The sequence below is a fragment of the Equus przewalskii genome, chromosome 1, assembly GCF_037783145.1.
Source record: "Equus przewalskii isolate Varuska chromosome 1, EquPr2, whole genome shotgun sequence".
Classification (NCBI taxonomy): domain Eukaryota; kingdom Metazoa; phylum Chordata; class Mammalia; order Perissodactyla; family Equidae; genus Equus; species Equus przewalskii.
In genome coordinates, this window is record NC_091831.1 from 99426722 (window position 1) to 99442147 (window position 15426).

General features: G+C 59.2%; 1 protein-coding gene across 2 annotated transcripts in view; it reads right to left on the bottom strand.

Annotated features, from left to right (window-relative positions):
• Positions 1–1642: 1642 nt before the first annotated feature.
• Positions 1643–15426, bottom strand: part of RGMA (repulsive guidance molecule BMP co-receptor a) — a 43114-nt gene continuing 29330 nt past the window's right edge. For both annotated transcript variants that reach the window (XM_070618860.1, XM_070618866.1), the window contains 2 exons: positions 11438–11952; positions 1643–4058 (listed from right to left, as the gene is read on the bottom strand). In XM_070618860.1, coding sequence (XP_070474961.1) covers positions 3336–4058; positions 11438–11952 — 1238 coding nt within the window. In that variant the 3' untranslated portion in view covers positions 1643–3335. The remainder of the gene's footprint in view (positions 4059–11437; positions 11953–15426) is intronic.

The window sequence follows — 15426 nt, forward strand, 5'->3', positions numbered from 1 at the left end:
TCAAGGACGCTGGCACGAGGCAGCCTCTGCTCCAAACCCAGCCTGGGACAAGACAAGCCGCTCCTGGGAAGCGTTCAGCAAAAGGCTGTGTTCCACATTCATGATGAAATGCAAATTTCCATGTTCAGGAGGGCCACTAGTCGCTTGCAAAAGAATTCCAGCTGGTTAAATTTAGGGGACTGAACAAATTCCAAACCAAGAATATTTTTCTGGCAAGTGCCAGAGCAATTTCATCGGATGGTGAGCGAGAGATTTTTTTTCCTCCTGTGTGCCCTCGCCTCTCAATCATCTCTTCTTCTGCGCTGGCTGAGGCCCGAGGGCTCTGCTCTCTCCTGTGCCCCCACTGTGAGTTCCTTATTTCATCCCAGTTACTGCTGATGGTGGGAGCCCTGTTGTACGGGACAGTTGGGGCAACTGGGTAAGATGTGTGGGTTTGTTGCACCGTCTTTGTCCCTTCTAGTCTGGTTCCCCCTTCCCAAAGCCCAGACTCCCAGGTTCTCTCTGGGAGCCTGTGTAAGGCTCTAGAAAATTCTTTTGGGCCTTCCTCTTTCAGCTTGGGACTGGTGTAACTGCTCAGTCTTTAGGTTCCTCCCCTTGTTCCCCTTTGGTTCGCTTCCCTCCCAAGCTTCCAGTGTCTGTGTGGCCCTCTCCCCTCTCCTCCTTCCCACCATCTCACGCAGCCCCCCTTGCTTTGGGATAATAACACCACCAACACTGGACACTCACTATGTGCCAGGCCCTGTCCCAAGTATTTTATAGGAATTAACTCACTGAATCTCCAAACCACCTATGTGATAGGAACTCCCCATTTTACAGAGGAGGGAACAGAGGCTCAGAGAGGTTAAGTGATTTGCCCAAGGTCACACAGCTAGGAAAGTGGAGAAGCTGGGATGTGGCCTGGCTTAACTGCACTGCTATTCTGTCTCATGGTATTTAATGCTAAGAGCAGGAAGTTGGGGGCAAAACAGGCCCAGGTGTACACCTGGGCCCTGCTCTTGCGAAGGAACCCTAGGCAAGTCAGCTCATCGCTGAGTCTCCTTTTCTTCATCTGTAAAATGGGTATGAATTTATTCCTCATTGGGTAGTTTTCAAGGATGAAATGTGATGGCAGCCAGCAGCGAACCAGCCCCAAGCAAGCCTTCTGATGTGCATGGCAGCCCCCTCTAAGCTGCCATCACTCTTTCCCCAGGTGTGTGAGGAGGGGGACCCTTGGGGAGGGTGGCAGCGACAGTCCCAGGTCTGAGGCTCCTAGACTGACGGTGGCAGCTGAGACACAGTGATCCTGGATCTCAAGCCGGTCCACCCAACCTTCAGAGGGCGTTTTATGTCCTTCCCCGCAAAATGGCCATTTGTGTGCATGCTGTGCTCCAGCTTTGCCAGAGCAAGGACCCTGGACCCCTCACGCCCCAAAGGCAGCCCACCTTAAGGAGAAAAAGTAATTTTAGAGAAGCAGGGGGCTTAGGCTGTTAAATTGCTACGTCTTCCGCACACATTCACAACGCTCATACATACACTCGCACACATGCCAGCTGCCTCCCCAGATACACATGCTGTAAGGGGACACCCACCAGCGAAGCCACCTCTCCACCCTCAAAGGAACCGAAGTCTGTGCAGAAAACAAACTCCAACACGCAGTCCAAAAGAAAATAACAAAACAAAAAAAACCCAAACTTTACTTGCATTTAGCCATTAATAAATAATTTACAGTATGTACACGCAGTGACACCCCACACAGGTCGCAGACACAAGGACACAGTGAGGGGTCCCCACTTCCAAGCAGAATGCGGTCAAACACAACCAAAATAAAGTGCTTCACTTTTTACTTCCAACAGAGGGACCATCTAAAAACCAGCAGGGGCCTTGCCCCACCAGCCCACCCACCGGGGTCTGGCAGAGAGAGGGGACCTCTTGGAGGGGGAGGCGGGGACACGTCCACAGCCTCCTGGGCCAGTGTATGAGAGGTCCCTGGGGAACAGCAGAGGGGCTGCCGCGGGTGCCAACGGGTGGGTGGGGACAGGGCGGGGCTGTGGGGCTTCTGGGACAATCGCCCCCTGGGGCCTCGCCGCACCTTTGGGAGCGGAGCCCAGCCTCGTGTTGGTCCCTGGGTTCTCTGGAACAGCAGCAGAGGCGGGACCGGTCCAGGGCTTCTCCGACAGATGTGTGGCCCAGGCTCCCCGCAGCAAGTGTCTTCTGGCTGTGTGGCCACGGGGCTCAAGGGAAGGGACGGGACGGAGGAGACCCTGCAAGGGATGCTCAGGGCGGAGAGGCCTTCCAGATCTGCTCCTCTTCCCAGAATGCAGACCTGGGCAGACGCGGCAGGCAGCACGGCTGGGGGGGGGGGGTGGGGGGGTGGGGGCGGAGGCAGGGCAGGGGAGGAGAGAACAGAGGATCAGGGCAGGCCAGCTGGCCCTATCCACTGGGTCTCCTGCCCACGCGCTGCGGCCCAAGCTCCCTGGCCGGGGGCTCTTGTCATCTGCTGGAGAGGCAGGAACAGAAATCGAGGGGTAGTTCTCTGTTTAGACATTTAGAAACAAGGACTTGACTTCCTACGCACAGTGGGGAATGGGCACCAGGGGGAGGGGCCAGAAAAGGACATCTGAGCCCAAGAGGGGCATAACTAAGAGCACCTGCCAACACGTATGGTCCCCAGCCGCGGGGCTCCGGCGCAGGGGCTGGTGACCGGGCCGGAGCCCGTGCCTACAGCAGCCAGGGCGCACATGGGGGTCTCCCCTCGGCTCACGGGGAGGCCACAGGCAGGAGGGCACCCGGAGGACAACCCCTTGTGGCCAAAGGGGTATATGAATTTGCTAAAGATGCCAAGCATCACCCCTGGGGAGAGGAGCTCTGCCTGGGGGGCCCGCCTCGCGGGTGCCTCGGCCCCGCCGGCTTAGTGTGTGCGAGTGTGCTCGTGTGAGAGTGTGTGCGTGCGGCGGGCGCAGGCGGCCCCCGAGTGCGCGTGCAGCAGTCGCCGGGCCTGGTTCAGTGCATTAGGGGCGGGAGGAGGCGACTCTGGCCTCTCCCAGTGTCTCCGGCGGGGCGGGGCGTCGGCCTGAGGGGCTCTGGTGTGCACATTCACACCGCAGGGCGGGCGGAGGGGCGCAGCGCCCCCTCCCACAGCTCTACTGTCACAAACATCACAGCACCAGTCACCACAACCATCACGGGCCCTCGAGAGGGCGGGGCGCCGCCCCACGGCCCCAGCCCTTGCCAGCAGACAGCCCGAGGCAGCTCTGAGGTAGCTGTCCCACAGCCCCCGGCTCTGACCCCTGCAGAGACCCGCGGGCCATCGGGCGGCCGCCGGCCAGCTGGGGACAGGCAGCGCCTCGCTCTGCGCCCTAGGCGGCCATGGCCTCCAGGAGCCCCGGGAGCATGGGGAGGAGCAGGAGGCTGCCCAGGAGGGGACTGGGGGCCGGGGATAGCCCCGCAGCGGCCGCGCGGCCTGGCGGCTCCTGAGTCCTCTCATAGAGATGCAGTCGGTCCTTGTTAGAGTGGAGCATCTTCACGTCCTCCAAGGCGTAGTAGGCCGCCAGCGTGAAGTTCACGTCCCCCGTGGTGAGCAGGTCGAAGACGCAGGCCTGGTAGTAGAGATCCTCCACGGGCAGCTTTTCCTTGCACTTGGCCGCGGCCGTCTCGTACGGGAAGGTGTCCGGGGCCGCGGGTGCCGGGCTGGCGGCCGCCTGCCTGCGGGTGCCGGGGCCCTCGGCGTTGGCGCGGAAGGCCTGGAAGTCGATCTGCTGGTTGAGGGGGCAGCCCCGCAGGCAGAGGTAGAGGCCCTGGCTGTCCCGGTCCTCCACGGCGTTGACCACCTCCTCGGGCATGCGCACTGCGAAAGTCAGGTAGCGGCCCACCTGGCGCACCACGATGGTGGTGCCGATGTACTTGGCCTGGATCTCCACGTGCTGGCCCGACACCTTCTCCGTGATCTTCAGGCTATTGGCCCCGTGCTTGTCCCCGCCGTTCTTGGAGCCATCAGCAAAGGCGGCTGGGAGCTCGTCCATCTCGGCCTGGTACACCTTCTGGTCCACACACTCCTGGAAGTTCTTGAAGATGATGGTGAGCTGCGTGTGGGGAAGGCGGCAGAGAGAGGGGGTTAGGCAGTGCTGGCGGCTGCAGGGGGAGAAGGCCAGCCCCATCTTAGGATGCTCTGGACTGAGAGCAGGGGATGGGGGAGCCCCCAGGATGCCCCAGACCACCCCTTCCCCATTTTGATCACCGTTCAGTTCCATCTGCACTATTACTATTAAAGAAAAACTATTAATGTTTTTCTTTAAAACAATTTGCTTTTTTACTTAACAATAAACCGACTTCGCGGAACTGTAGATCACGACCCTAACTAGAAAACCAGCTCATTTACTATATATAGAACCACATATATGAACCATAAAAAGAAAAGCATAGCTCATTAAAAATGAGAGGTCCTTACCCACTGTAGCAGGCTGAATAATGGCCCCAAGATATCAGGCCCTACTCCTTGGAACCCGTGAATGTTACCTTACATGGCAAGAAGGACTCTGCAAGTGTGATTAAGTTAAGGATACTGCGATGGAGAAATTACCCTGGATTATTGGAGTGGGCCCTAAATATAATCACAAGTGTCCTCACAAGATGGAGACAGAAGGAGATCTGATCACAGAAGAGGAGAAGGCCATGGAAACAGAGGCTGGAGGGATGTGGCCACAAGCTGAAGGATGCTGGCAACCACCAGAGGTTGGAGGAGGGGAGGAACAGATTCTCGCCCAGAACCTCCAGAAGGACCGGCCCTCCTGACACCTGAATGTTACGACCTATAAGACTCATTTCAGATTTCTTGTCTCCAGAACTATAAGAGAATAAGTTTCTGTTTGTCTGACGCACTCAGTTTGTGGTATTTGTTTCAGCAGCAACAGGAAACTACTACAGTCCACAACCATCTAATGTCATCTCTCTGCCACCAGTGGACCTGCAGCAGAATTCCTGAAAAAGGACCACAAGCCACTGGCTGCACAGAACAGCAGGCGGAACAGAAGAGACTGATGCTCAAAGAAAGAACGAGCAGGTGAAATCCACACAGGCGGAGGCCACAGCCGCAGGGCTGCCCTGAGGGGTCGCCCAGCCTTGGAGATGAGCAGGAGGAAGAGAGAGAGGAGGAAGGTGCTGATCAGTGAAAGGGAGATGGGGGCTCCGGGCTGAACATGCAGCCCTAGCCGGGCGGAGCAGAGAGGCTCATTTCTGCTGGAGCCTGAAGTCGGGGGCGAGGGGCTGGGCTGAGCAGCCACATTAGTAACTGTCCTCCTGAGAGCCACAGACACAGGCACATTTGCTGCATCTGGTGTGGGGGGACACTGCGTTTATTATTTGCAGTCCCGTATGTCACTGCAGGGGAGGGTGACATTATCGTGGATTTCCAGATGAGGAATTTGGGCTCAGAGAGGTAAAGTGACTTGCCCAAGGTCATACAGCCAGCATGAGGCAGAGCTGGGCTGAGTCTGTTGGTTTCTAGCCCCTAAGCTTTGTCAGCCACAAGCCCACAGGGTGGGAGGCCTGGGAGAAGGACGAGAAACAAACAGCCCGCCGAGTGAATGGGTTTCTCCCTGTCATCCTGGGTGAGGAGTCTGGCTGCTCTCTCCTCTCCTCCAGAATCCTAACTAGGAAGATCATACGGGGTGAAGACGTGAGTGAAATTGGAAGAGAAACAGCCCCTGTTCCTGCTCCCAGGTGCCAGCTGTTCTGCCACTGGTAGCTCTGGATGCCTTTCAGGCCACTGCCCGCCCTGGACCAAGGGCAGCTAGAACCTGAACTCCCAGCCTGAAGCCAGGGAGGGAGGCAGGGCGATGGCAGCAAGGTGATGCCCAGGCCTTTGAGGACCCCCTGCACTGCCCCCCGCCACCATTCCCAGGCCTTGTCCCCTCACCCCTGACACCAAGCTCCAACCTCCTCCCCCCGCAGGAGAGGAAGGGCCTGGCCAGCCAGCTCCCAGGGCCCCTGAGGGCTCCCACAGCTCCTCAGAGGGTCTGTAGGCCGAGGGGCCCCAGCAAGGGGCGGGGGCTGCTGATGACACGTATGGCCTGGCCATGGCTGAGTTCTCTGCCTGGGCGCCCTGCGGGACGTGGCAGTTGGAGGGGTGATGATGGCCTGGGACGGCTCTCGGGGTGGAGGGCAGCGCTGTGAAGCGCCAAGGCCTAACAGTGGGTGTACAACAAGTGGGTGTATGACAAGGACAGGCCCCCAATCTGCTAGAACCAAAGATGAAACCAACAGCAGCTCTGAAGGGAAGGGAGGCAGGGAGAGCCACTAAGGACCTCAGTTCAGACAGGAGGGTCAGAGGGAGGCTGGCCAAGACAGCAAGGGCAGGCTGGGTGGGGGCCACAGGCCCAGGAGTGTGTCCGGCTGCAATTCTGGGTGGCTGGGAGCATGGGGGCTGAGAGGAAGCCGGCAGGGAGCGGCCTTGGCCTGGGGTCAGGAGCAGCTGCTGAGAGGAGAGACCTGAGGACTAGAGAGGGGGCGGCCTAGGGACCGCAGAAAGTTCTAGGCTGAGCAAGCAACACTGTAGTGCGAGCCTGGCTGGAGGTGTCCCTGGCTGTGTCATCGCTGCTCTGCGGGCCCCCCTTTACGCATGGTATAAAGCTCAGGGGTCACAGGGGGCAGAGAACGAGGGGCCTGGGACCTTCAGAGAGGATGCCGTGAAGGCCCTGGCCAGGCTCCCTGGACAATCCTTCTCAGAAGGGCGAGGATGAGAGGGACTCGGTGAGCGGCGGGCCACAGGATGACTGCAGGGGACTCAAGGCACTGGGCCTTCGTGGGCCCCTCCCTCCATCAAAAATTGAAAAACTGTATTTTGTGACTGCACTGCCATAAGGACTAACACAGTCTACGTTGGATTATGCTGATGCTCCCCTCTGACTTTAAAAGAAAGGAAAGCCTTTCCATGGGCTACTGGAATTCTCTGGCCTTTGGCGCTGTCCCCGTGGGGCCTGATGGATGACTGGCCCTGGGGGCAGCAGGCACATTCTGCCATCTTCACTGGGCACAGGAGGGGCTGGTGCCTTGAAACCAAAGGGCAGAGGCTGGATTCCACTGGGTGCTACATTGGGAGGTCCTGATGTGCACAGCTCGTTGGGCACAGGACTCAGTTTCCTCATCTCCCTCCCCAAGGTCACAGCCTGCTCATGGGAGGGGGCACACTTCTGGTTTGCTGTGGGATGTCCAAGGAAGCCGCACGAAACTGCCGCACGGCACGAAACTGCCACTACCCTACCCTCTCTGACCTGAGAAAATGGTGACTTCAGTCACGCTCCTGCTGCTTCCCAAAGGCTGCCACCCTGATGTGGAGGCTGCCTGCGGGGGGCCGTGAAGTGGGCCAGCCAGGGTGGTCTGGGCAGTGGGTGGTCCTGCCACTGGGGGAGGGGACGCAGGATGAGGGACTCTGGTGTCCCTGCCTGGTGTGCAGGGCCACACAGACGCTGGGAGGGGAGCTGCTTTCCAAGTGCCATCAGTCTCCCTGGAACAGGAAAGGCTGGTTTCACTCTAACCGCCATCTCTTGTGGAGACAGTCTCCTGGAAGGCTGACAGGCAGCTCGACTCTTCTTGGCACCGATGCCAGGACTCAACCACAAGTAACAGCATGAAGGGAGCCTGTCGAAAGCCGGGCGGCTCGCTGCCAGCACGGCCACGGGTGCGGCTGCCGCTCCTGCCTTGGCTGCCCCCCTTCCCAGAGGGGCCTGGGGCCCCTCTCCACCGAGGCGGGCACAGGGCAGAGGCCTGGCTACAGCAACAACTATTTATGGAGCCCCAACGGTGTGCCAGGCCTGGGACTAGGGGCTGTGTCCACACGGGGAGCAGCACAGCCCAAGACCCCTGTCTTCACGGAGCTCATGCTCCGAGGGAGTCACAGACCAAGTGGGTGAATGGTGCAGTGTGACAGAATGGTAAGTGCTCCGGGAGCCAGCGAGGGGGGAGGCAAGGGGAAGGCAGGAGCTGGAGTGCCTCTCCTCCCTCAGCCTCAGTTTCCTCACCTGTAAAATGGGGTGCTGCCAGCCCAGCTGGAAAGAGGAACAGAGCAGGGAGCTGGGCACAAAAGGCAGTCCCATGGGGGCGAGAAGCTGGCTAAAATGTCAGCCCGGACTGGAAAACACTGGATCTTGATCATCCACAAGAACAGAGGGACGGCCCGGGCTGGGTGACACCAGTATCACGGGAACTGAGTGACAGCCCCTGGGTGAGGCATCACGGCTGAGCAGAGGAGGGGGTGTGGGTTCAAGGGGGCAGAAGAGTCTGGCAGAGGGCTCTTGTGGGGGAGGGGTGGTCATAAAAGCCCCAGACCCTCATCACCTTGGAGATAAAAGCCTCTTGGTCTCTCTTGCCTCCCTCGAGGCTCCAGGCCCCTCTCCCACGTTCTGCCCGGCTCTGCTGCAGCCCGCTCCTGTCCTTCGAGGGCAAGCTCAGTGGGAGGACTCCAGGCGGCCTTCCCCAGCACTCTGGGCAGAGCCGGGCCCCCAAAGCCTGCAACATCCTGCTGTCCGAGCACCCATCCTGAGCACCCCTTTGCAGGTCTTTGTTCTCCATTCCTAGCCTGAGAGCTGTGGGGAGGGAGGGAACGCCCGACCACAGAGGCTGCGCGAGAGAGGGGTCTGGGAAAGGTTTGCTGAAGGAATGAGCGAGCAAACCTGCCTGCATAAAGGAGGCCCGAGAAAAGAGGCAGGGGCAGGCCAAGGGCACTGGCACCCAGCCACCGATGTTTCTCACCCGGTACCACAAGGCTCCAGTCTGCCCTGGGTCCTGAGACCGGCCCGGCCACAGACACTGACCCTGACCCTGTCACTCTTGGGCCCCAGGCAGAGCCTCCTGGCTGCTAAGTTCTCAAGGTGGCCCCAGGTCACAGCAGAAAGGGGCTGGGCTGGGCTGGGCTGGTCAGGCTCTGTTGCAGAGCCCCATGCCCTTCTGGAAACCCCACACCAGGATAGGAAGGGAGGTCCTCCCACGCCCGCTTGGGCAGTTCTGCTGGCCACAAGGTCCAGCAGTGGGCCTGGAACAAAGCGGGCATTTGAAAAATGTGGGCCAGCTGAATGAATGGAACACAAGAATGAATGAATGAATGAATGATGAGTCCATCTGGCTTTTGCACAGCACCGCTGGGCTCAGGGTCCCAGCGTGGGTCGGCGGAGAGCCGAGGGTGGCATCCAGGGGTCCTAAGCCCAGGCACATCGCCCCAGCCTGCAGGACCCACCCTCCACCCTGTCAACCCCCAGTCACTGGGGACAGCAGGCCAGCCTTGCTGGTCGCTAACCATAATTCCTCCCAGGTCCGTGCTCGGCTCTGTTATCACATTTGGTGCTTATACCACCCTGGGGCAGGAGTGGCAGGCCTCCCGAGGTCCACGTCCTTCTCACACCCCAGACCTCCCCATGCGCCCTGCCAAGATGGAACAGGGAGCCTGCTGCCGGATTTAGAAGCTGCAGCCTCAGGCTCCCGGTGTTCATTTATCTTGGCTCTAGGGAGGGAGGCGGGTAGGTGGAGGGGCCGCAGGGAAGGCAAGGCAGCTGGGTCCTTGATGCGGGCCCCCCTCCTTCTGTGGAGAGCTGGGAGGGGGGACAGGGCAGAGAGAGCCCTGGCCACAATTCTGCTGCCCACTAGGCTTCATGGCCTGTAAGGGCACCCTCAGGGCGCAGACCTGCTTGTTTCCTACCTTGGGCCCAGAAAGAGGCCCCCTGCAGGCATGCAAGGGCCACCAGAGCAGAGGGAAGTGGCAGGAATTTTCCTGGCTGCCAGGTCACCTCACTGTCCTCCTCTGGGGTGTGGAGGGACGGGAAGGAACAGAAACGCCCTTGTGGGACAGCCTGGCACTGCCTGACTCGCTGCCTCGCAACGTGCTCTTCCTAGGAAAACACACCCGCTGCCAACCCGGAAACTCCAGGGGCTCTGGAGGGCCGGGCCCTGAGGAACACAGAGGTGTCCCCACCTCGTGGACTCTCAAGAGTCTGGCTCTGAGGCCAGCTCTCTGGCTGAGTCTGGACATGAGGTCCCAGGAGACCCTCCTGGAAGTGGCTAGGGATGGAGAATCGGGGATGGATGGAAATGTCCCATTGCTGGGGCCACAGGCCACATCGTGGCTGCCTCTGACTCTGGCCCTGTGAGCAGGACTTGAGTTAGCCACCCAGATGCTAAGGCCTCCTTGGGTCAGAAGGCGACCAGCTCGTGGTGGCCTCTGGGGCTCCCCAGACGGAAACCGCCTCTCCTGGTAGTGAGGATATTTAGACTCCAGAGTCATGGGCCCAGGTCAACTCCTAGCTCCACACTCTGGGCTGACTGCACTTTGGGTGGGAGGCCACTTTCCCTCTTGGAGCCTCAGGTTCCCGTTGCATCAAACAGAGCTGCCCCAGCCAGGCAAGGCCCACCCAAGGGCGGAGGAAGAGGCTGCATGGGTGTCCCTGGGCTGCTCAGTGAGCCGCTTCCTCATGCTCGCTTGTTCCATCTTCCCCCATTCCCACTCACGGAGGGCCGTTTCTGCTTTGGGGCTGCAGCCCTTCCGTGTGGGTGTGGCACTAAAACAAAGGGCAGGACCACACCCCACAGCCCTGACCTGCAACCGAGCGTCCCCAATGCCTTCCATGCACCAGAATCACTGGGGGCTTTACAAAAGCACGTCTGACCCCACCCAGAGATTTGGGGTCAGACCCATTTCTGCTCAGTTTGCAAATATGCAGCTACATGAGAATCCCTGGGTAGGACCAGCACCTCCAGGAGGGTGCCAGGTCCACTCGCCCAGGGGGGGTTATGCTCCCATTACACTGTAAGCTCCCTGGGGGCAGCAAAGGGGCCATCTCTGTAGAGAGGCTCCTCTTTGCCGGGCTTTATCACTGGAGTTTTACCAAGACATAGTTTGGGGGCAAGAAAATAATATTCTGCAAGATTGAAACGGAACTCTCTGGGAAATGTTTCTAAACTTCTTGGACTATAACCCCAGCAGGAAATCCACTTTACTTCTGGACCCAGTGCATGCACACGTGTGCATGCATACACACCCACGTGCACACACAAACACTAACTTTCACAAAAAATTTCCCCTAGGCACGTACAATGCATTCACAAACTCCCTTTTGTGTATGCTAGGTGATGCCTGTTCCACTTTACACAAGTTAAATAAAAGGCTCCACGTGTGCTGGTTTCTGATTCTAGAATGCTGCCTTTGCAAACCTCTAGTGGGCAGTGTCCAGAAGTTGGAGAAATAACACACTCTAGGCAACATGCAGAGGTGGTTCCTAGGTGGTTGACCGCACGACAAAGAATCTCTAAAACATTCTTTTCTCAATAATCTGCCCATTTACTGAAAATAACAACGTGGCAGGTGGGCAGAGAGGGGGGTGCAGGAGGCACCTGGGTCCCATCGGGGCGGGTCTGGGCTCTCCTAACAGCAGGTTCTGGGGGGTGTGACCCGCCGCCCCCGCCTCAGCCGCATCCTCACCTTGCTGGTGGCGGTGGCGGCCGAGCCGGGCAGCACAGGTGTGTTGGTGACTTGCACGTTTAGGTAATTATTGTCGATGAGCGGCCAGGCGCCCTGCACCTTGCAGGTCTGGAAGCGGTCTGTGAAAGTCCTGAGGTGCGGGTCCCCAAAGAGGCCGCAGTGCGTGTAGTTGGGGGTGGCCGCGTGCTTGTGGAAGCTCTTCTCGTAGTGGCAGATCTCAGGGCTGTCGGAGCGTTCCTGGCTGTCCCCCGGCGGCGGGAGCGTGCGCAGGCGCGGCTGCGACGTGGGGCCATCCTTGGAGCAGTTGTGCTGGCTCATGAGGTCCTCGATGCCATGGACCGCCGAGTGGTATGCCAGGTCGCCGCGGCAGGTGCGCGCCGTGCGCCGCGTGCACAGGGCGTAAGTGCGCAGCGCGGCGCAGAACTCGCGCGCCTCGTCCGCCACCTGGGACTGGCTGCCTGCCGTGGCGCTCCAGAACTCAGAGTTGCACTTGAGGATCTTGCACGGGGAGGTGGCTGTGGGGAAACGAGGGGACACGCATCAGGGAGGGCGCAGCGAGCCCAAGTCGCCTCCAGCGCCGTGCGCCAGGGCTGCAGGCACATGGCACGGGGGCCCTCCTCTCACACGGCGCCACCCGCACGGCACGTTCGCACGCAGACGGCTCAAAAGCTCCCGTAGGTGGTGGCGAAGTGTGGAACCTACCCGTCCCGCCTTCCAGATTCTTCTGCACAGTCCCTAAGGACCCCAAGTGGCCACCCATGTAGCTGGCACGCTGAAAGGGTTAGCGGGGCCCCTCCCACGTTCCTAGCCCGCGAAGAGGAAGGGTCAGTGTTTCTGGGCCACAGGACTGTGGGAGCTGACAGGCCACCCTTGGGCCTTTGACATCTGTTGACACTTTCACAGCCATCCCTAAGAATTTTGGCAAAAGCAACAGAAATTTGGCAGGGAATTAAGCCCCACTGTTCAACATGTGTCCAGAGCTCTGCCACTGTGTGACCCTGTGCAAGTGACTGAACGTCTCTGTGCCTCATTACACTTGCGTGGAAAATGGGAGAACAACACTATCATGTGAGGTTGCTCAAAGTGTTAAAGGACTTAGGACGGCACTGGCAGATGGCAGACGCTCCATGAATGCTGGCTAGTATGATTATTATATTAGCACTTGTCACAGAGGGCCTGGTTCCCATCGCCTCGTCTGCAGAGTAAGGATAGCTTCCCTCTTGATCCGCATACCTCCATCCCTCTCTATCCTGCTCAGGAAAGCTAGCTGGGAAGCAACTGAGAGTGGTAACTGTGGATCTGCCCTAAGCAGTGTTGTTTTGTTTTTTTTTTAAGTCACTCGCAAGCTTTCAGACGTTTGTGATAATTAGCTACAAATGACTCTCCCCAAGAACCGTGGCTTCAGCACACCCAGATCTTGTACCTGGACATGTGGAACCTGCCCTTTCCTGGCCTTCCAGATTCTTCTGCACAGCTGTATTGAGCACACGTGGCTGGCATGCAGACAGGCAGCGGGAGAGAAGTTTCTATATAGGCTCCAGGAGCAAAGGGGCCAGCCAGCTGGGAGGCCCGGGCTCTGGGGTCGAAGCCCAATGCTGGGTGGTCAACAGAGGGGAAGGGAGCTTTTGCTCCAGCCATTCCTGGCTGGGCCACTAACCTGGCTTGTGACTTTGGAAAAATCTGTATATGTCTCTGGTGCTGGCTTTTACCCATAAAACCAAGTTGTGAATAAAACCAGGGACAGAAATAAGTGAGGGCAGGCTAACGAGAGAACCATCCCAGCAGCTGCCTGTGTGAGCCCATCTGGGCTGCGAGGGTCTGTACCTGGACGCCTCAACCATCCGTCTCACGGAGCTGAAGTGACCTGCCCGAGTCAGCCACCTGGGCATGGCAGAGCTGGTGCACGGCCTCAAATTCAAGCTTTTCCCCACTCGACCTGTGTCTGTCGTCTGCCAGCAAACAAAGTTGTTTCAGGTGGTATCTGGGTGAACATTTCCTTCTTTCAGTTTGAGAAGGTACGGATTGACTTAAATGTGTATTAGGATAAATAAAACAGATTTGATGGAAGACCTACAGATTTTCCATGTTCATAGCTTTATTTTAAGTCAGAGAAGGGTGCTGACTCGAAGCAGCAGATTCGGCAAGGAATAGGTGATGACTGAGGTGAAGGGACCGTGGCCAACGGTGGGGAGCACTGGGCATGGTCCACCTCTCAGAGGCATGCTCCAGGGGCAGGTCTCCCTTGAAAGGCAGCTGGAAGATTCTCTGACCCTGTCGGTCTTCATGTGCCCCAACCTATAGAAGACATCCAAGGGCCCCACCTACCCCTGGGCTCCAAAGGGCTAATGTGGTCAGCGGGCCCTGGCCGAGGGTGGAGGGTGGGGAGGGGAGGGGGTGTGTGGAAGGGGCTGCGTGGAACAAGTGCTTTGGAGGAACGCAGTGCAGAGGGACTGGCTGGGGTGGCCACCAACCCTCCAACTCCAGTCAGTGGCCTCACGCAGTACCCGCTCTGCAGTCTCGCTAATCCAGGAACGGGGTGTGCTCACCTGCCATCTGCCTTCTCAGAATCAGGTAGAAACCGAGAAAACCGTCCAAAAGGGACACAGGCCTGGTGCTGAGTTGTGGCCACCTGGGCCCTGCCCACCACCCACCAGCCCACCGGCCCAGGGACCCCTGCCCACGTCCAGGCTTGGGTCGCCCTCTGGCCCTCATGCCCAAAGGAGAGAACGACACCGCCTGTCCGTTTACCAGCAGATGCTGCAACACAAGCAGGAGCTGCGCTGGCCTGCGCTCCCCACCAGAGATGGCAGAGACTGAAGTCACAGCCAACTCACCCTGTCCCAGGCTCGGTGCTAGGGGCCCTGCAGGCCTCTCTCGGCCCCAGGGACTGGCACTGCTGCCATTCCTGCCTCGCAAGGAGCAAAGCCAGGCTCAGCGAGGAAGAAGCCGAGGCAGGATTTGAGTCCAGCCCATCAGACCCGAGAGCACATGCTCCTGCAGCACCACGGCATCAGACAATCTTAGTGCTCACAGTTCCCTGCACCAGCCACTGCCTGGTTCAAGGGCCCACTCCACCTGGGGGGACCTCAGTCTCCCCCCCCGCCGAGGACCCCTCCTGTGAGGCCGAGAGCCCCCACCAGCCAGGAGGCCTGAACCCACACACTGTCTGTGGCTTCGCCTCCAGCAGACTAGTTCCAAGGGGCCGTTTCTCGGCGTGTGGCCCGTGGAACGCGCAGGGACTCAAAAGCTGGGGTTGGGGATGGCGCATAGGGCAGGACCAGCCTGCACACAGTGGGGGACATGTGGGGTGGCCCACTCCTGACCCGGTTTGTGGCTCTGTCCCCGCAGTGGGCGACTCCCCAGGTTCCTGAACTTCAGGGGCACGTGGTGATAGGGCTCTGCTCTCCTCACAGCCTGAAAGCTGGGCTCAGCGCAGCATCCCAGCCATGGGGCTCTCCGGTGTGTCTGGCACTCAGGACCGAAATCCCACTGAGGCACCCTGAAAGAGGGTCCCTCACATACTCTGGGGTCACAAGAGGGATCTCTAATCACAGACGTGGCTCTTAATACCTGTTCAGAGCAGGTTCCTCCAGTGTCACTGCACGCCCACCGCCTGGGCTCTGACTCAGTGGTCTCACTGGGCCTCAGCGTGTGCGTCCCTGCCAGGCTCCCTGGGGAGCCCCTGCGGCTGGTCCATGGGCCACACTGCTTTAGAGTTGGGTCATTTCCTTTTCCACAGTCACAAAGGGGCCAAGGGAGAGCCCGGTGGAGCCAGGACAGGCTGGAGGGGGTGAGCGGGGCATCTCCTCTGGGCAGGCGGGGGCTGTGAGGGAGACGGCTTTCCCAAGGAGTGCAGCCCGCAGGGACACAGCAGCCCACCCAGCACAGCCCGGGCCCTCAGCCCTTGGAGACGAGGGCTCTCAGCTCTCTCCTCAACACTCAGCGCGGTTCCTTCACTTGCACCCACTGCCCACTCCAGCCCTGGCAGG